The sequence below is a fragment of the Scomber scombrus genome, chromosome 21, assembly GCF_963691925.1.
Source record: "Scomber scombrus chromosome 21, fScoSco1.1, whole genome shotgun sequence".
NCBI lineage: Eukaryota > Metazoa > Chordata > Actinopteri > Scombriformes > Scombridae > Scomber > Scomber scombrus.
In genome coordinates, this window is record NC_084990.1 from 15,037,699 (window position 1) to 15,059,454 (window position 21,756).

The following is a 21,756-nucleotide window of genomic DNA, read 5'->3' on the forward strand; positions in this document are numbered from 1 at the left end:
GTGAGAGGTCGAGAGACCCCTTTGAAAATGGCCATGCCAGTGTTTCCATCATGTTATTTAGTTTGGCTAAAGTTTGTCCAGTTTCATATGATCACCAGTATCCATAACCAGTACCAGTGCCAGTATCTTCAGTAGCTTTAAAACTGAGCCTGCCACAGCCTCTCCAAAACAGTAGTGTGTACACAGACATCCCTGCGGGCCTCTGAGTTAATTACAGTTGTAGTAATTTCATAATCATTCAAGAATAGTCACAGGTTTTTCTACTGTTATTTACTAATGGGTCTATTTATGGTCCTTGATGTGATTTTGTAGTCATATACAAGACACCCAGTGTTCAGTACTTGATAACATAGAAAGACAATAATCCATTCACCTGAAATTACTTGGAATGATGGAAGATTTTATGGGCATTTGCCAAACAGCTGTATTGTGAAATGCACCGTGCTTCCACCCATCTTCTGCCTCTATCTATCTCAATATTCACAACAGATTTACTGTACAAATGGTTTAGGCACCAAAATTAAAGTCAGGATGCTTTTAAAAGTAATACCATGAATAGTTTCTATTATTTAATTTACTTAGTACCAAGCACAGTAAAGGCAAAGTAAGTTGTCTATCTAATCTAATATTTGGTGTAACCATGCTTTGCTTTTAAAACAGCACCATTTTGCATTTGCACTCAGTTTAGTTTCATGGCAAGTTGGTTGTTCTAAGCATCTTGGAGAAGTTGCCACAGTTTTTCTCTGGATTTAGGTGTCTCAGTTGCTTCTGTTTCTTCATGTAATTCCTGACTGACTCCATGATGTTGAGATCAGGGCTCTGTAGGGGCCATGACATCCATTGCAGGACTCCTTGTTCTTTTTGTCATTGAAGATAATTCTTTATGATTCTGTTTGTATGTTTGAAGTCATTGTCATGTTGCATCTTTCTGATGGTATTGCATAATGGATAAGAATATAAACATCTAAACTACATAAAACTTTTGTGCAGTGCTATATATCAACATGACATCAGACAAGGAAACACAAAATCAGCTTTTTTTATAGCATCCATTGCTTCTTTAATCACATATAACAAAGTACAAAACACAACATCTACCTCTCAGCTGAATAAATGGTAATCAAAAAGAGCATATAGTAAACTCTACCAAAATACAGTGTTTATAAAATGCAATGTTGTGACATTGTATGATATGCTTATAACACATTTTGAAGCGTTACATTCATGATGCTGTAGTAGCTGTGTTTGAACTGCAGGAGGCAATGTGTAATTACATTTTTAACACTGATAGTTCGGCTGCCAGCAAAAGGGAATCTCATGTTCACACTCACCCTCAGAAAAGACATACAGTATACCAATGAAACGCAAATGTAATAAAGTGACACATTTAATTCAGCTGTTTGTGTCCTGTCATTTTTCCTTTGAGAGTCAGTTGGAATATTGAGGATTGATGATCACAACCTTGAACAATCATAGTATAAGGGATAATGTGGGAATATTCATATAATGCCATTTTTTATTTGAATTCCTTGCAAACCTCAGCTTCACTGGTAATATTTTCTTCTGAATAATTTGTATGCTATGTACATGTTTATTAAGCTTTATCCATAATCTTTCCCACTTTTTTATTCCTTCTTTGCCTTTACGAAAAACACTCCAGATACATCATCAACCCCCACCCTCATGTCCTGAGGCAGTGTGTAAACCTCCAGCCTGATTAAGTTGTAGCCGCTCTCATTCAAACTAGCACAGACCTGAGCCTCATTCAGTGGGACCACAGGGATCTTAACCCCCGGGCCCCCAAAGTAGTAACTCTCTCCTAGGGCCCCGATGAGGAGGAGGTGGCCACCAGGCCTCAGGAGCTTCCGAATGTGGCCGAGGGCCTTCGTGAAGGCAGCCAGGTCAGGGCTGACGCTCTCCAGACAGAAGCAGGACACCAGACAGTCAGCCCCCGCTGAGGGAAGGGCATCAGGGGCCAGAGGCTGAGCGGAGTGCACATCAATGGGGAGGATGTCCGTGATGACGTGTCGTAGCTTGGCAGCTTTCTCTGTCCATGCTGAGGGTCTGATAGATACAATATCAATGAATGACGATTTAGTTTCTATATCTTCATATACCTTTGTATTAAGATTACTTTTTTTTCATCAAACTGAAGAACTAAGAAAATAATAATAGTTATATTTGGTAAAACACAAGGCTAAATTAATGAGGGGGCTAGAACAAAACACTTTAATGCTAAGGGGACATCTCAAATCTTAAAAGGGATAATTTCATACCGTCGTCCCTCCAGCTTGCATACATGCTGCAGGTATGGTGTCCAGTCCAAGCCACAGCCTCCCTCATCCTGGAGCCAGCGCCTCAGCTCCTGCCGGTTGACCTCCAGGTAGTCTGTGAGGAGCACCTCCTTGAAAACTTCACAGCCGCTCAGCACTTGGTACAGGGTGGGACCTGAACCGATGTCCACCAGCAGCTCACCGCTCACATCACCTGGAAAGGTGGAGAAAATAAATACTTTGTAATCCATTTAATCGCTGAGAGAGAAAACACAGAGGGTTATTGTAAAGTAGCATATCCGCAATATCAGTCAAATGAAAAGGATCCCTCAGAAATGAGGGACAAGACATCATTGGGAAAACATGTTGAGTTTTATGACAGGATACATGGAATATGAAAAAAGGTAAATTGTACAATGAAATAGTAACAAGTATTTAGACAATTTCAGAACTCAAGGAGGAACAAAAAGAGACACTTAAGCCAAGTATTTCCCCCTATTTTGCCATTAATTCATCATTACCAAAAGAAATGTCCTTTATTCCACACACCTCAAACATGTGCTTTTTGCAGAACATGCTACATTATATCAGACATTTCCAATTCTGAATGATGCATCCAATTTCAAGTTACCATTTTAAAATATACTAAATGCAAAATTGATCTGAATCTGATTATTTCATTTGATATTTTAACTGAGATGCCCTTAATTCAACCTGTGATGTTTGGTATGTTTGGTTTTGGCAGTATATGGACCCACCCCAGAAAAAAAAGTATTGGTTTTAAATCTTCATGGTGTTACATTTTTTGTGAAATTTAATTTATCATTGTTTTTTTTAATCATGCACTGAGTGTAAGCCATTTTTTATAGCCTTTTAATGAGTGAGGAGTCTATTTGGAGTTAAGTTTACATGATCCTCTGCCCCATCCTCTTACCTTCAGTGAAAGCTCTGTGCAGACACGCCAGTTTCCATGGCACTATGCTGTCCTTTCTTTCAAAATCAGCCCGTGGAGGAGTGTAGTTGTACTGTAGATATGCTGCTGGATCAAATCTTTGGTAGCAGGCTGCCATGGCTGCTATTCCATTCTCTGTCCCCTTTATTTCCATCCTTCCTTTTTCTGTATGACTCTACGTAGTGCCTCTGTTTGGTGATCAGACTTCAGGTGCACTGCCGTCGCCTCAGCCTCATTATATACCTGTGCATGTGGGTGCGTCTGTGTCAAAATGTGTGTGTCTGTGCTTTGGGCTAGTCTGAGTTTCATAGGCAGAGATAGTGATCCTGTTTTTGGGCCCATGTTGCTGCCTGATAGCATTTGTTCTGTTCACTTTGTCCTGCCCTGCAGCACTGATACCATCAGATTAGGGGGGTTCCTCCAACACTAGATCCACTAATGGACTCCTCATATTGCTTTCAGGTCTTCCACCCACCTCTCAGAGGCCATCCATATCTCCACAATCATTCTAAAGGGCCTTTTACATTGAAACAGTAGAGTTTTTCCCTGTCAGGTCTGTTCGACAGACACAAACAGGTCTGTCTCTGTCTTTTCCATTTTACTTTGGTGATGTAAAGTCAGGGAGAGAAAAAACGTGAACGAAAAGAAAAGTCTACCATGTTGACAGGCAATATTAAATGATAAGTAACAAAATCAGAGGGTGGGGCTGAGCCTTGAATCAGGCAGTTACATAAATCTGAGGGTATTATTTATTAAATACATTTCAAACTATAAATGGATTCACTGTAGGTCCATAGACAGAAAAGGATGAGCTCATAAGACTTGAGAAAAGCTTAAGAAAATTGGCTTTCAAAGGGAAACATACACAGAGTTTGTAACAGCATCTTTACTTCAGATATAATTCATATGAAAAAGGTTAATTATTGTTATTATTATTGTTAAAATTATTGGTATAATTTATATATTTATTAGATATCATTCAGTATTAAAAATACTAATTGATGTTCATTTATAGTTTATAGTTCTTGTTGTGCAGAATATTTAATGGATTATAATTATATTATTTATTTACCAATTCAGGTAAAGACAGTAAAGATTAGCCATCAGGGGAGTGTCTTGTATTTTCAGTACAAAAAGACTGAGTGTCTTGATGATTGTAGATGATCAATATTATGATTATTTTGTGCTGTAAGTAGGACAATCCTATTTATTGCTGAGTTAAAATTAGTTGCTAAAGTTTGAAACCACTCACCACTGAGGCCAGCTGACAAAACAGCAAGCTTCATCCCCTGATTGAATTAATTTTCCATCTATTCCCAGTGAATCCAAAAGCAGCAGCTGAACCAACGTGGAGAAGAGCCATGTTGTAATCAACAATATTCTCCCCAGGAGTCTCTTAACACCTCGCTCATCCCTGGCAGCTGAACCAGAATCCCAAACACACAAACACTGACCCTCTTCAGACATCCAACATATTACAGTGTCCAAAAGAAACAAGGTATTTGGGATGTGGAACTCTGCCATGTGATGCTGTTAAAATTAGGATATTTGGAGATTACGACAAGAGCCAGACTGAGTAAAAGGGGTCGAGTTTTCCTTCTCCATTAGGAGAATCTGTAAACATTCAGAGTTTATAGTGCTTTGGACAGAAATGTTGGAAAGTTCTCATATTGTCAAGTTCACAAGGATATAAAATAGCTTAAGTTTTAAAAAAAGAGCATGTAACACAGTTTTATAACGCACATTGTGCATTAGTCGGCTTTTGAAAGAAATACTCATTTTGTTTATGTTTAGATTAACAGAAAAATTAATAAATGCACATTCATGTGAAATACATGAAAGACATTTTCCATTTTAATTTAAATTTCTATCCAAAATCAACATCTGAAATATTGTTTGTTCATGTCCTATTTTGACACAAACCTAATGAAAAACAACTTAGCAATGAAGACAGGATCCAACCTGTGTCAACCACAAAAACATTTGTGAGCACCTTAAAAGCTTATTGGGTTAATGATGAATTCTGTCACAGTTAATCTTTTTATTATCATAGTCTAGTCAAAAAAGAACATTATAACAAGAATCTACATTATGAACAACAATCAAAATGAGTTAAACTGCAAACAAAAATCCTTTGGTTAGAATTTGTTGAAACTTTTTTTGTGTTAATTTAAACACAAAATGTAAAAAGTTTCAGCCTAGGAACCTCTGCAACTTTGTCATCTTCACCATAGTTTTCCTCTCATTTGTCTCTAACATAACACTCTTTGGACTCATGGTCACACAGCATACTTCCTTCTGGATGTGAACTGGTTGCATTTTTGAACCAATGACAAAAGGGGCTGCAGCAGGTTGATGATGGGGTCGTCTGGGTAAGTGCATTTTGGACTCTGGGAGCCTCTGACTGATGGCCCCAGAGAGGAAGCGCTGGAGGAGCCTCCTGGCCTCACAGTATTTCCCTGAGCGCTCTGCCTCTGTCATTGTCAGCCTGTAAGAGGGGATACAAAAACATCCTGAATTTTTTTGTGTAAAGCATACTTGCATCAGGTTCGTAAATACTTCACAGTTTAGGTGTTTGAGTCAATAAAATTATCACTAACCTGTGTAGGTGTGGTACAAGGTTAACACTGTGCCAGTGAGCGGTGTAGCTCTGTCCTCTCTGCCAGTCTTCCTCCATGACGCTACAGTCCAGCGCAGCTTGTCTGGCACCACCTGAACTGAACATCACTGCTGCCTCCTCTGATCTGATTAGATTTTTTATCTGAATCAAAGAAGTGGGGATATATTTTGATTCAAGTGCAATGGGGTACTCACACATTGTGTATTGTTTCTAATTTGAAGAATATCTTTTTGTTTTTCAAAGTTGGCCCACAAATCTCTAAAACTCTTTTCCATTTTTGCTTTTGCAATGATACTACAGCTGTTGTTCAATTTGCGTGGAATGAAACGCTCCCTTTCTGCCATAAAGCCATCCAACAGATTTTGTCTGAAAATGACTGATGCACATGATCTAAAATCCAATGTGAAGTCAGTCAATATTCTTGCAGATGGTTTAACTGGTTTACTGTAACAATGATGTTTCTCAGATTATCTAAAATGCTTTTTACATTTTGAAAATTGATTAAATGAAAAGGCATTTAAAGATAATGTGATCAAAAATATAAGTTAAAGGTTACTGGAACTTACTTTTCTTTTCGCTGACCTTTTCCTCCAAAAGGTTTTCTTGCCACTGGCTGTTTTACTGATCCTGTTTACTTCTGGAAATCTTCCCCTTTGAAGTTTGTCTTTGTCAGAACGGACATATGAGTCTTCAGTAGAGAGGGTGTAGCTCCTCTGATCTTTTATGCTCTTCCTCAGTGGATAACTGGTCAGCTTGACTGTATGAAGGTTGAGTATTTGGGGGTGGGGGCTTACATAGTTGTGTGTCTGCAGTTATTTCAGGGTGATGCTGATATTGGAAACACATGCTGCCACTTTGGACCGTGATAATGAGTTTGGGGACAATGAATGAAGCAAACATACAGTCAGCACACACTCTCAGTTACAGTTATTGTAATACAGTTCTCCACAGAACCTTCAAGCTCTATTGCATGGGTTTTTACACATCTATATATTTATCTATTTTTACCCAAATCCACACACGGATTAACTGTCCCAACTCAGCAGATTTTTTTCTTCTACACTCCCTGGCATAACCCTGCCTAAATCATAATCTAAGATTCTCAATCTGGACATATCCTGAGCCCATTACTGACATGCTTGGACATATAACTGCATTACAAATTCCCAAACACCCTAACCCTGTTTTACTAATATTATTGACATTACCACTACAAGTCAGTTAGGCTGTTTTACAAAACCAGAAAGACTGCTGGTTAAACAGATTACCAATCATCCAATATACCAATATATTACTACATCATACATTGTCTTACTTCCTACAATACCTCCAGCACTGATGTCTCCCTTTCATCTTCACTACCCCACAACTGCATTACACACTAAATTACCACTAGATGTACAAGAAAAGTTATACATGAACAGACCAGTCGGGTTTGTTTGGTATTGTTTATGTGTATGTCCTGCTGTCATATTCCATTTTATCCATGATGCTTTTTATGTTTGTTTTTATTGTTTTTATTATTATTTTTAGTTGTTGCAATGTGTTGGTCTCAGTTAAAAATGTACTGTTATGTGATGTGTCTTTTTTGTTGAAATCAGTTACTTGGAGTTACCCTCTGTGAAATGTTCTTTTCTTTTGAAATATAATTGTAAATAAACTGCAAATTTGGTGCTGCATAATTGTTGATTATTGATGGACTGATGGGCCATTAGATGCATCTTTGTCTGCTACAACATTGCTGTGAGGTACAGGTGTCCAAATGACAATATTTATTAAAAAACTAACAATTTTATAAATTGAAATGAATCTAAATGAATGGACCTGCAATGACTTAAAAGGATGTGCGGACATAAACAAACAAACACAGACATATCACATCATGGTCACTTTTGGGGAGCTAGATTAATTTCCTTGAGACTTACCCTAACCCTCACCATCAGCACTACTTGCCTATCCCTAATCATTACGTTAATTTTACACACACACACACACACACACACACACACACACACACACACACACACACACACACACACACACACACACACACACACACACACACACACACACACACACACACACACACACACACACACACACACACACACACACACACACAAATATATAGTTAGTGGATTAGTGAAGCCAGGAGCAAGGTAAGGGTCAGTTTCTTCCCCTGAGTCAGATGAACAGATAAAAGAGGGAAGAGGAGGAGGAACACAGGAGCACAGATAAAGGACAAAGGCGGACAACAGAGAAAAGAACAGGCGGGAAATAATGGAATAATACACATTTAGCCAGAGCCACAGGAACCAATTTAGTTATCTAAGGTCCTTGGGGCAGTGGGAGTCCAACAGTGTCAGTCAACTCTGCTCTGGGTTACTTTTCATTTTGTCACAGGCTCAGCAGGATAATCTAGGTACAGACAACTTTCCTCAATACTGTAATTCTGTGTTTTTTTCCACATGAAAGGTGCACAAATTACTGAAACAAATAATTTGAGTCAGTTGGGTCAGACAGTATACCGTTGGTCTATAAGTACACAATGTGTTTTAAACTGTGGAGACCATGTATACAGTACAAACTGTAATATATGGGGTTAACTGCGTGAAAACCAATGCGCCATTTGCTATTGCTGTTAATAAGTATTCCCCATTTATACAATAAATAAAAAACACTCATGACACTCATAAATATATACCTATACAAATTAAACAGTCAGCCCACGTTCATTCCCTGTACACCTAATAAACACATTTATTTATCCATCTGTTCCCTCGTAATCTGTTTATCTGTACACTATCCATACACATATCAGTATATCAAAACATGCAAAATTCTAAAATTGTATAAACTCAGAAAAATATCAATAATCCATCCTTTTTTGTTTTTATAAATATAATAATCTTTCAATCATAGTACTATTTTAGTATATCAAAACCATTTACAAGTGGCACAACTTTTTATCTTTGCCCAGCCACAGCTATATTGATTATGTTACAGCAGAACTTGATTATTTGATTTATGAGCAATATGGTGTCCATGACAGTTCTTGCTGATCATTCTGGATTGGACAGATTTTTTTTCTGCATTAAATATGAGTCGTGTACCTTATGTATAGTTTGTTAATCTGGAGTCAAAATTTCAAATACCATACCTTCCTTCCTCCCTGCAGCTGTCAGACAGTACAATCAGCACTGCTCCCAATAAACCTCACATCCCTCTGAATTTGACAAACTGAACTTTTTAATGTACATGATTGTGCAATATTAGTATTTCAGGTATAACACTACGTAAGTTTCAGGTATACTACTACTTAAGTTCAACTGTGTGATATGTATATATATATATATATATATATTATTGTATTGTTATTGTACTTACTTATTATTTAGTGCTCTTTATTCTATTTTATACTTCTTATTTTACTTATCTGCTGCAATAATGTAAATTTCTCCATCGTGGAACTAATAAAGGAATATTTTATCTTATCTTATCATTGCTTTCTGTATGCTTGAAATCAAGTGTTTCAGATTTTTGAATGAGGTTTATTTTTGTTCTTTTGTTTTTAACAGAAAATAATTTAGAGAATAATGGTAATTTCTTTGAAAAACGACATTTGTGAGTAACAAACTTAACTCAGCACGAGTTGTATTTCTAAATACGACCATCTGACGTCATTCCGTTCTTCTTCCCGATTTTAACCGGCCGGCATGACGTCAGATCCTGCCACTTCACCGCCAATTCGAGGGTCGATTTGCGAAATTCTCACGAGATTTGAACCCTAACCTTAACCCACCTAAAACCGCTCTCGCGAGAGTCCGTCCACGCGGCTCATTTCTTATATACAGTCTATGATTAAAACGTAGCTTTGCTTTTCACTGCATAAAAATAAAATTGTCATTATAACGTTAAAGAGACCGAGAGTGAGTAATTAACCGCTGTTCATTTCACGGTAGCGAGGATTAATTAACGCAGCGGAAGGGACATTTTACACTTGTTGTAAACTGCAGTGACAGTTTCATCATCAGCTCTTTCCCTGAAGGGAGGAGTCGTGCTGATGCAGAGCCCACCTCTGCCCCAGCTGTTTGAGTGATAAATGAAGGAATAACATGAACAAGACTCAGTAGAAGACGTTACAGAGGGCAGGTACTTCTAAAAAACCCATTTTTACACACTTGTTTTTATGAGATGTCGAGGTTTTTTAACCTTTCAACCTCTGTTTTCTTCTCTCTAACGTATGTTCTTGTCTTAACTTTATCCTAACTTCATCTGTTTTTGTTTTGCTTTGGTTTTTCTGAATGTTTCATTTCTTTCTGCGTCCTGGTATTGTTTTGCATGTCCAAGCACTTTGTAAACTCTATTTTTAAAGGTGCTATACAAGATATACTGGTACTTCAGGAGTTTAAGTAAGCTCAAACGGTTTTACATGACCTGAGGGGACCAGTTGTAGGATGTGACATGTGTGTGACATATGTACATACATGTGGATACAACCTTCACTATCACTGTTTCTGTGGTATGTCGATTATGATATTAACAAATGCTCCCACAATGAAAGCCCACTGTTCTTTATGCTGATACTGTGTATTTGTCTCCATTGCTTCTAGTAAAGGCATTAAACTGACCATGCTGCTGCAGAGGCTGGCCCTGTGTTCAAGGATCCCACTGGATTCCAGGAGACACGTATGCTGGTTGCTCACCAGACCGCTGTCACAAGGCAAGCAAGGCTGCAGTGCCACATTGTCATAGTGTATATCCAATTTAAACACTGTCAAGATAGTGCAGTCCTTTCACATTTAGAGTATTTAGAGTATATTTGCTTTTTGGATTTATGTTCGACAAAATAAGCATTTTTAGGACACTACTTAAGGCTTTAGAAAACTTTGATGGATATGTTTCTTATTTTTTAAATGATTCATCCATACATTGAAAAAACAAACAACACAGTAAGAGATAATAAAATGTGTTGATTGACTGTTGTTGACTGTTGTTGATTTTAGCTGCAGCCCTAAAATCAACAACAGTTTTGATAACTGATTAAGCCTCTAATTAATAAAGCAGTAATGTTAAATATTTGCTGACTATGGATAATTGAATATCTTTCAGTTGGTTATTGGTCAGGAAAAAGAAACGGAAAAAGAAGTTGAAGAGATCGCCTCAGGCTCTTGGAAACTGATGAACTTTCACTGTTTTTAAATATTTTTATGATTACTGTATGTTTATGATTATATCAACACAGTCCTTAAAGTATGTTCACAGCAGTGATATGTTGTGAATTCCACAAATACACCTGATAAACTGCTGTTATAACATGCTGGGTCAACTTTGACTAAGACGTTGTGCCTGCGGGGAGTTTTCTGACCTACTCTAATCTGCACAAGATTTCACGGGCCTCTCTTTCGCTCTACTGTCTGTCTGCCCGTCGCTCTCATGCGCCTCATTGCTCCAGAGAGATGTGTAATGTCAGCACAGGCTTTTATGCCTGCCCTGCTGATGTGGCAGTTTAAAGACTGTGTTTCCCAGGTTACAGATGGACGGGGATTGGGGGGGGGGGCTCCACTGTGTCTGGCAGTCATGTAATCAATTAAACAAAACCCCAGCAAAACATGGTTGTTTGTACAGTTGTGTAATGTTTTGTGTATATATCAATATATTGACACATCATCAAATGTGTCATCACTTTTAAGTTTAAGTTTTGAAACTGTGGAAACTGTTGCTTTCCCCCTACATTGTTTATTTCTTCTGATTAGTGGTTTTACTCTTTCTTTTTTTTTCATTCTCAAATTTTTATAGAAGAATCAACATTATGTGAGACTTTTGTTTTCCTGTAATTTTTAGTGGAGTAAATGTTCACAACAAAACAGTATGCTTTTCTTTTCTTTTTAGGCCATAATTCCACTGTTGCTCAGTGTTATTTCTGTTTTGTGCAGATGAATAACATTTGAAGGAAGTGATAAAACACTTGCCCTGTTGATCAGTAGGGTAAAAGTTTAATCCCCTTCCTCTACACAGTTCCTCAGGGGAGGGCCAACAGCAGCTCCTTTGCCCACCGCGGTGAACTGCGCCAGGCTAAAAGGATCGTAGTCAAGCTCGGCAGCGCTGTGGTCACCCGTGGTGATGAGTGTGGTCTGGCTCTGGGGAGGCTAGCCTCCATTGTGGAGCAGGTAACTGGCAAAATACAAACACAAGCAGTCTTGGGGTGTAATGGAATACATTTTATGTAATTAGGATACAAAAAAGGTAACTGTATTCTGTTACAGTTAAATAAAAAAGAAGTAATCAGATTACAGGTACACAGGGCTGGGAGGGGAAATGTATTCTGACACAATTACTAGTTACCTTTTAAAAAATGTAGTCAGTAACGTAATCTATGTATGACAATAGTAAAGAAATGTAAATTGATTACTTTCTGTTACTTTTGGATTACCTCAATACCAAATATGTAATAATAATAGTTATAGTTATAGTATATTATAGTTAGGGTGTTAACTACGCGCAACCCCCCTAGGGACGGTCATTATGCAGTGTGGCAGTCCCAAAGACAAGTACAAATAATTCAAAAGTGAGCATTAGTATATGACAGCTTGTAGCGCAAATACTAGCTCTCCACTAATATGACTGTGTGTAACGTGTTCAGAGCTGAAAATTGGCATAACTTTAATATTGTGATGCTTGGATTACATTACATTACTGACTACATTTTTTAACAGGTAACTAGTAATTGTATCGGAATATATTTTTAAAAAATAACTTTTGAGTCCTGTAGAAAATCATCCAGTACATTTTATTTTGATTTGTGGACCAGCTCAAAATCAGGCATACTATGAAACCGAGGCTAAAACATACCAGACTTAGCTCCAATAAACAGGATGAAAAAAGGAATACTTTAAAGGGTCCTATATTTAAAAAAAATAAAAATAAAAATCTCACCTACTTCAAGTGGGATCTAGCTATCTATATAGTGTAGATTTTATTATATTTTAAGACACATCTCATTCAGGATATGTTTTGGTTACATTAGAAATCCGCAGAACATGCTGTGGACAATTTAAATAGGTACTTTTTCTTTGTAGAAGTTCCAGTGAAAACAGTTCAGAAGTCTGTGTATTATTAAGAATAACTGCAACATTGTTTTTGGACAAACAAGCTACTATTTGGGGTGGAGGCAGACAACGTTGAGAGGTGTATCTCAAAACAAAAATAAATATAAAAAATGAAAGAGCAATGAAACAAACAAAAGATCTCATGGCTAGCTACGACAAGGGACAAGGAACAGGATATGTTTTTCTGTCATTTAGTTGAACTGACCCTTAAAGCATGATCCTTTGACATGAAGTAACAATGGGCCCACCTGTGATCAATGAGTCCTAATTGGTTGTCTTATGGGTCAGGTGGCTATGCTGCAGAATCAAGGCAGAGAGATGATGATTGTCACCAGCGGAGCGGTGGCCTTTGGCAAGCAAAGATTAAGACACGAGATCCTGCTGTCTCAGAGTGTCCGACAGGCCCTGCACTCCGGACATAATCAGCTCAAAGATATGGTAAGAAGAATTGGAGGAATGTGTTTACGTAATCTTGAAGCGTAAAATAAGTCCAACACTAAAGAAACTGTTGCTGCCGCTATCTGTGGGTTGAAACTAGGGCTTGGTGATGTGGACAGAATCCAAATACCTTAGTTTAGTTTTTGCAACAGTATTGTAGGAATGAGTATTGGTGCTTTCACAAAATATTTACTCAATGAGAGATTTGTAATCATCAGTAATGTGAATATAATGAGTGGGTAAATGCAAATAAAATTACTAGAACAGTTCAGAAAATTCCGAAAAATATTCACTCATGTATGTAGAGGTGGCCTGAAAGCTTTGCCTGAGTAAATGTCAGTAAATTCAATACCAAAAGCTGTTATTGAATGTCTTTCCTTTCTTAAAGTATGGACGTAGTGACGTTTGTCACATAATCTAATCCAGTATAATAGTTTGTGATAAATAAGACCTTTTGTGAAGCTTAATGTTTTTCTTTGGGACACATGTCAAACTGGTGTTGATTCTACTCTGTGGTAAGTAGTTGTGCTAGTGGACTGTTGTAATGAGTGTGTTGCTCTTCTGTGTACATCTGTTATTGTACATCTATTGTACTATTGTATTCCAATAACAAATGGAAACGGGTAACTTGACTCATCCAAACAGTTTTTACTGCTACATATGATTAGCATCAGGTCATCCAGATTTTTGGTTATAACAGTTTTCTATCATATGGAGACGTATGGGACTCTGCTCACTCCGTTACATATTGCCCAAATGTACAGAATGTTGTCTCTGTGGTCAAAGTATGTTGATACTAAGACACAGTGAACCAATTTTTGAGTGTAACCAGTTCTCTGAATTAATGTTGCAGTCTCTGCCATTGCTTGAGGCACGGGCCTGTGCTGCAGCTGGACAAAGCGGTCTGATGGCCCTGTATGAGGCCATGTTCACCCAATACAGCACCTGCACTGCACAGGTACTCAGATGATAATTTTTAAATGCTTCAGATGTATATATGTATTTAATGCAGAGTGACATCTTTCAGTCTTTTTCTAACTCACTTCCTTTTCTTAAATCTCTGCCTTCCACCCCATCTTCTGTCAGGTCCTTGTGACAAATCTGGATTTCCACGATGACCAAAAGAGGCAGAACCTGAACAGCACACTGCAGGAGCTGCTGCGCATGAACATAGTTCCCATCATCAACACAAATGATGCTGTGGTTCCCCCACCGGAGCCCAACAGCGACCTGCAGGGGGTAAATGTGGGTAAAAACAGCATGGGGGTGACGCTGGTCGTGGTGATGTTGGCGATGGCAGCATAATAAAAAATATAGAGTGTGTATTAGCTACACATGCACTGAAACACCTCTGCCACCCTGCCTCACCTCATCAGCTCTTCCCTCAACCATTAAGGCATGTGCATGCAGGGATGTGATGGATGACAGTGCATGCAGTCACAGTAGGACTTCTGGAGGTAGATGCCTCCTTTTTCTTTTTCCTCCTGCAGAATTAACTAACACTTTTTTCTTGGAGATGATTCTGCCCCATTCTCTGGTTTAGTCCCCTTCAGGTTCTTTCAGGTACCCTTTCCATTTTTATACAAACATAATCATTACACAGTCAAAGTGGGGACAAATAATCTTGGTTTGTAAAATGTGTGCCTACTGTACTCTTTACATTATCTCAAACATACTTGTTTTGGAACCATAAATGGACTTTTGTCTGAGGGATTCAGTTTAAAATCTAAAAAAGATTTGCACTAGAATCATGAAATACCTGGTAAGTTTTCCCCTAATGCATATTCTCTTCTAAGTTTGCCCTGATAAAGGTCCTGCAGGGTGACAGCTCAGTAGAAATTAATGTGACAGTTTTGTAGTACATATGAGACCATGTATTTGTTTCTATTAATCAACTTACTGTCAACCCTTAAGAAAATGCTCAGAAGGGTAAATGGCAGATGGCTGATTTTCTTCCACTGCTTCTGTTTTTTAGGAGCTTACATCAACAATTTTCTGCTCCTGTAGGTTATCAGCATTAAGGACAATGACAGCCTTGCGGCGCGGCTAGCTGTAGAGATGAAGGCTGACCTCCTCATCGCACTGTCTGACGTGGAAGGTATGTGTGTTACCACAACAGCAGTCTGGGTCAGCTGTTAGGTAACAACACCATCTGCCTTTGCTCTTCATAGAGGAAAATAAACACCTCTCTCAGGGTCAACTGAGTGTCACAAGAGAGACAAACAAAGACCTTATGCCTTCATGTTTGAAATTGATGCTGATGGGGTTGACACAAGTTGTGTGTGTGCACATATTTGTGTGGTGGATTTTGGTCCATTCCGTGTCAATCAAGTAAAAAAAATAGCTTTTTTACATTTAGAATTTTGGACCACTTAGGCAGAGAAAACATTTGTCTTCAAGAACAAATGAGAATTAATGGGTAATTATTATTAATATAAATCATAATATCAATTTATGTATGAATATTGTTTGAATTTACATTTTGAATTAAATGTGAAATATTAAATGTGAAATGGTAGAAGCATCACATATGAACAAGTCAGTTATGTAAGACATGTTTATTTCTTAGGACTGTACAACAGCCCCCCTGGGACAGATGACGCCAAGCTCATTGACATCTTTTACCCTGGAGACCAGCAGTCCATCACCTATGGTACAAAGTCCAGAGTTGGGCTTGGAGGCATGGAGGCCAAGGTATGTGGTGTTTGTTTATATTCTGGTTAAAAGCCTTATCTTTCTAGACATTGATCAGATGGGCAAAGTGCACAGTCACTTCTATGGATTTTTCTTCACTTCAGTTTTCTGCTCCCAAATTCCTAAATTAGTAAGAAATAATATAACAAAATTATGACACAGTTATGCTCTATAAATAGATGTGAACTATGCAGATTCAGTCAGTAGAGTTGTACCCAGTTCTGAAAATGTTGGCTTTTTTCATCTTGAACTTGTTACTTAGTGCCTTAGATAAGATCATTATCTTACTGAACAAATTTACAAAGTTAGCTGTAGGCTGTGTTCATTTGTGACCATTTTATCACAGTTGCCTGTGCTTAAATTAACACAGCAAGCCAACATATAAAATATGATCATGTTTATTGTTCATTTATATAATGTAAAGTTAAATAGATTTAGGAAATTGTTAACATTTTAGCTTATCCATTTACAAACTAGAGATTTCTGGTTGAGACTGGTGAGAGATGTTTTTTAAAATTTAGTTCGCCTGCAGGTAAAAGCTGCCCTCTGGGCGCTGCAAGGTGGCACCTCAGTGGTCATTGCAAATGGCACACACCCCAAAGTAACAGGTCACGTCATCACTGACATTGTGGAGGGCAAGAAGGTCGGCACCTTCTTCTCTGAAATCAAACCTGCTGGTGAGTTCACTTGGGCTGAACACTTCCTCTCTTAACCTGTCCGCATTCAGCTGTGGTCAACAAATTATTGACCACAGCTGTAGAGTCTTTAAGCTTTGACTGAAGTCTTTCCTATCCCTGACACTTGACTAGGCCCAACTGTAGAGCAGCAGACAGAAATGGCACGAAGCACTGGAAGAACACTGGCATCTCTGCAACCAGACCAGGTGACACATTGTTTACATAGTTTTTCATAATTTCAGTTTATTCATAAAAAATGTTTATATAGGTTCTAAACACACCAAAAGAGTTATTCCAAAGCTTACCTTTATCAGACACAGAAACACTGACCTCTTGTGGATACAGCTGCTACTTGCTCAGTCTGTCTTTTATTTGTCGGTAAATGTTGCCAGAGGAGTGAGATAATCTGCCATCTAGCAGAGCTTTTGACTGAAAGGAAGGAAGAAATCCTGGCTGCCAACAAGATGGACATGGACCTGGCTGTCAGTGCAGGTAACACAGTGCCACAGATACAGTTAATTTGATATTCTGAGATACAGCAGTGTAGAACCTGGTGCTTTTAGGCAATATTTGTAGCATTGAATTAGCTTTTAAGGAGCCTGTGATATTATTTAAGTTCATGAATTATTATGTTGGCAGTCAACCATAAATTATATTGCTGAAGGAAAGTGTTCATATGTTCCCTCTACTGTTTGAAGTTGCTTCCAGAAAGGAATAAGCTTATGTCTCCATGAATAGTTTCTTATAAATATATTTTTCCCTGGTAGGAAAGGAAATCATCCAATCTAAATATAATTGTGATATTTATATTATGACATGAACTTAGACCTAACATATGATTTTGTATCCTTGTGGATGATTCAATACATATCTCTCCACCAGAGGGTGACAATCACTTCCCCTCCCTATATGGTCTAATTCTGATTCCCCATTACCTGATAGCAAAGTGTAACCCTGTTTTCCTTCTTTCCACAGGCCATTTGCCACCTCCCATGCTGAAGCGCCTGAGCCTTTCATCAGCCAAACTTAACAGTCTGGCCATAGGTCTGCGCCAAATAGCTGTAGCAGCCCAGGACAGTGTGGGTCGTGTGCTGCGCCGGACCAGGGTGGCTCAAAACCTGGAGCTGGAGCAGATCACTGTACCCATTGGGGTTCTTTTGGTCATCTTTGAGGCTCGACCTGACTGCCTGCCACAGGTATACAGACCTGGCATTTAATAATATTTATATTTTATTTTTTATATTTATAATAGTGGCAATGCTAACAACTAAGAATTAATTAAAGAGACAACACTTTCATTTGGAAAATTATACATATTCCAATATTTTTCTATCAATGCTACTGTTGATAAATTGGGATAGCTTCTGAGACTTATCAGGCAGTATCCTTGCACAAATGAAAGAAGATGCTTAAGAAACAGCATAATTCACATTCGAAATATTTGCAGTGATATCACAAACTATGTGTCTCTCTCCAGGTGTCAGCCTTAGCCATAGCTAGTGGCAATGCCCTACTTCTGAAGGGAGGAAAGGAGGCAGCCAACACCAACCGTATCCTCCACCAGCTCACCCAGGAAGCCCTTTCCATGCATGGAGTCAAAGAGGCCGTGCAACTGGTAAAACTAGTTTCCTACACAATTTTTACAAGACAACACAGACTTAATGTAGTTCATTTATTGACCAGGGAAGACTTGCCCGTCCATATTCCTTATAAGTGTAGCATATACTTCTAGCTGATGTGTTTGCCAAACTTGTAATTGTTACTAGGTGAGCACTCGTGAGGAAGTGGAGGATCTGTGCCGACTGGACAAGATGATTGATTTGATTATCCCAAGAGGTTCTTCCCAGCTGGTGCGAAACATTCAGCGGGCGGCCAAGGGCATTCCAGTACTGGGTCACAGTGAGGGAATCTGCCATGTCTACGTCGATGCAGATGCCAGTGTGGACAAAGTCATCAAGATTGGTCAGCAAATACAAATCATTGCCAAATAAAAAGTCACTCATCAGTTCACCAAATGATAAATTGTGACTATGGCACTGGTACTGACTGATACCGACTTTCTGTTTCTAGTCAGAGACTCGAAGTGCGATTACCCAGCTGCATGTAATGCCATGGAAACTCTGCTGATTCACCGGGAAATCCTCAGGACGCCGCTGTTTGACCAGATCATTGACATGCTGCGCACTGAACGAGTAAAAAAACAAATACATACACACTCAACAATACAATGATTCAACAAAACATTTCACCATAGCGGATTTATCAGCAGAAAAGATTAATTGTGGCTCTTAAATTAAAGTATACCAATGTTTGTGGTGTGTTACTAGGTGAAGATCCATGCAGGCCCTCGGTTCGCCTCCTTCCTGACATTTAGTCCATCAGAGGCCAGCTCATTGCGGACAGAGTACGGGGACCTAGAGTGCTGTTTGGAGGTGGTGGACAGCATGCAGGAGGCTGTGGACCATATACACAAGTACGGCAGTTCCCACACAGACGTTATCATCACAGAAAACGGTAGGTGGTCCAACGTGTTCGTACCAGCATTGTTGTTATTTTTTTACTTATTTATTTGTTGCCATGTCTTTCTGGAAACACCAAGTTTGTGCTTTTCAAAATGGCAAAAGGTACAACTGAAAACCTGCTATCGCCCATTATTTCCCTTCACCACGCTAGAAGCCAGCCAAACAATCCATGCTTCTTCAAGTAGGTGTCTCTGACATCCATCTATTTTTTTCCACTCTGCTCTCTTGAATTCCTTTCCCTATTCATCCTGGTATCTGCCACAGCAGGTAATGAGCAGTGACGCCTTGTTTTCGGGATGAGTGCACAGCCTCCCTCTGTGACTCCAATGGAGGGGACAGAGCCCATATAAAATGTAAAACACATGCTAAGACCTACTTTAAAAGACTTTATCCTCTCTTTACTTTGGGTCACGCTCATACACGTGTCTGTTTTTCAAGTGAGCCATCACTCTGCATCTCTCTAACTTATGTTGATAGAAATCGTCATGTGCGGCATTGTCTAGCTGAAAGAATGTGGTCATACTGCACATGGACACATTGCCATCTTTATGATGTGTTTCATTTGTCAGGAAAGTTTTAAGAAAATTGTAAAATCGTGTTGGAACTAAAGGTGTTCTATAAATATCTAAGGGAATATTCACTTTTCTTTTATCACATTTTATAATAAATTGCTGTGTTCACAGCATGGATAGACTGTAGCAAAAATAAAATCTGGTACGTGATCCAGTACATTGAAAATGAAGATAAATTCCTCATGAAAGAGGAAGTTACTGATACATTATGCAGAGTATTTTACATGTTTTTTCGTAGGTGATCAGAATAAAATGATGAGGAGCATTTGAAACATTCAGGAAAGTCAGCTGTTCACATTTCTACATTGAGGAGTATTCTCACCTGCATTGGAGGGTGTGCTGCTGCCATCTAGTGACCTCAGAAGGTACCTCAATTAATTCAAATGTACTCAGTTGTGTTAAAGTTGATTAGAACGTGATATGAATGATACACTACATAGAAAGATATAGCAGATAAATATACGGCAGATAAAATATGTAGATGTAAGAGATGTCAAGATAGACAGATTGCAAACATAGATGTAGTCGTACTGTAGGTAGATGTATTAGACAGATTAGATTAAAACCTACCATGCTCCTTGTGCACAAATTGCAGGTGATTTTATTTACTAATAAAATTAATTTGTATTGGCGTCTATATGAGCTACATTTGATTTTAGAATCATATAGCAGCTCATGAAGTTCTCGTGATGACATTCAAACCTATTGACCTACAGTATATCTACACTGACTCATCCAAGATCATATAAATGACCTGCATATTGTGTTTTTGGGAGGCTGTTCACATGATTGAACAGCTTACAGCACTGGGTGTGTAATATAATTGGGATTTGAACAGCAGCAATGAGTAATTGTAATTATGAATTCTCAGAATTCAGGTCTTCTATGGTGGAACTACAATACTTTCATTTTAACATAACATTTAATTCAATTTTAGGCCAGAAATCAGAGATACATGGTTGTGAGCTTGTAGCACCAATAAGCAGTCTTTCTCTTTCAGAGGACAAAGCGGAGCAGTTCCTGCAGCAGCTAGATAGTGCCTGTGTTTTCTGGAACACCAGCTCACGTTTTGCTGATGGCTACCGCTTTGGACTGGGTATGTGATGACTTTATTCTCATTATTATTATTGTCTGCCTTTTTATTATTTGTACACTCAATCTCTTTCAACACAAGTGCTATTGTTCAACATTCTCACTTGCCGTCTTTCTTGCTCTGTCTTTGTCTCTAGGGGCAGAGGTAGGTATTAGTACTGCGCGTATCCATGCCCGGGGCCCTGTGGGCCTGGAGGGGCTGCTCACAACCAAGTGGGTTCTGAGAGGTGATGGGCACACAGCAGCTGACTTCTCTGAGCACGGTACCATGCAGTACCTCCATGAAAACCTGCCTGTCGGTCAGCCTCTAGCTGGGCAGAGGGACAGCAATTAGACCAGAGACACAAACCCACTCACTTGGCCTTACATTGGTCAAAATTGTTCGCCCACCAGCAGTCTTGTTGTAGCTAATGGCTGATGTCACTGTTTTAAACCTCCAGGCACACAGCATGGAGAGAGACTCTCAACACTCCAATGATTTGTTGTATCAGCACAACCACACAGTTCTCTCTGTTCTACCTATACTGTTGTTCAGGAACTAAGTTTACAAAGGTTTAAATTCTACCTCAGCTTGTGATACTAAGTCACCCTCATAGGCCCCGGTAGGAGGTGTTATGTGGTGATGACAACACATAATACCTCCACAGTTGGGGAAACAAGAAGGGAGTTAACCAAGATTACCTATTTTCGAGACAAACGGCACAACTGTTATAAGACATGTATCAAAGGAAACTGAAGTAGGCAAGTTGTATCTCTTTAAATCCAAAGTATTTTTTCAGTTCTCATAAAAAATCAAGTTGCTGCAAT

The 21,756-nt window shown here is 38.7% G+C and overlaps 2 protein-coding genes across 2 annotated transcripts; one reads left to right on the forward strand and one right to left on the reverse strand.

The window, feature by feature from the left end:
* Window positions 1–1,625: 1,625 nt before the first annotated feature.
* LOC134003694 (phenylethanolamine N-methyltransferase-like) lies at window positions 1,626–3,379 on the reverse strand. Its single transcript, XM_062442959.1, has 3 exons — window positions 3,208–3,379; window positions 2,277–2,487; window positions 1,626–2,064 (listed from the first exon to the last, which is right to left on the reverse strand). Exons 1-3 carry the CDS (start codon window positions 3,377–3,379, stop codon window positions 1,626–1,628), a joined length of 822 nt encoding a protein of 273 aa, XP_062298943.1.
* Window positions 3,380–10,477: 7,098 nt separating this feature from the next.
* aldh18a1 (aldehyde dehydrogenase 18 family, member A1) lies at window positions 10,478–21,549 on the forward strand. Its single transcript, XM_062442675.1, has 17 exons — window positions 10,478–10,568; window positions 11,864–12,015; window positions 13,243–13,392; window positions 14,246–14,350; window positions 14,479–14,637; window positions 15,400–15,490; window positions 15,962–16,086; window positions 16,619–16,763; window positions 16,896–16,969; window positions 17,156–17,255; window positions 17,739–17,959; window positions 18,241–18,378; window positions 18,530–18,725; window positions 18,834–18,955; window positions 19,091–19,277; window positions 20,858–20,953; window positions 21,087–21,549. Exons 1-17 carry the CDS (start codon window positions 10,478–10,480, stop codon window positions 21,281–21,283), a joined length of 2,349 nt encoding a protein of 782 aa, XP_062298659.1. The 3' UTR covers window positions 21,284–21,549.
* The last annotated feature ends 207 nt before the right edge of the window (window positions 21,550–21,756 follow it).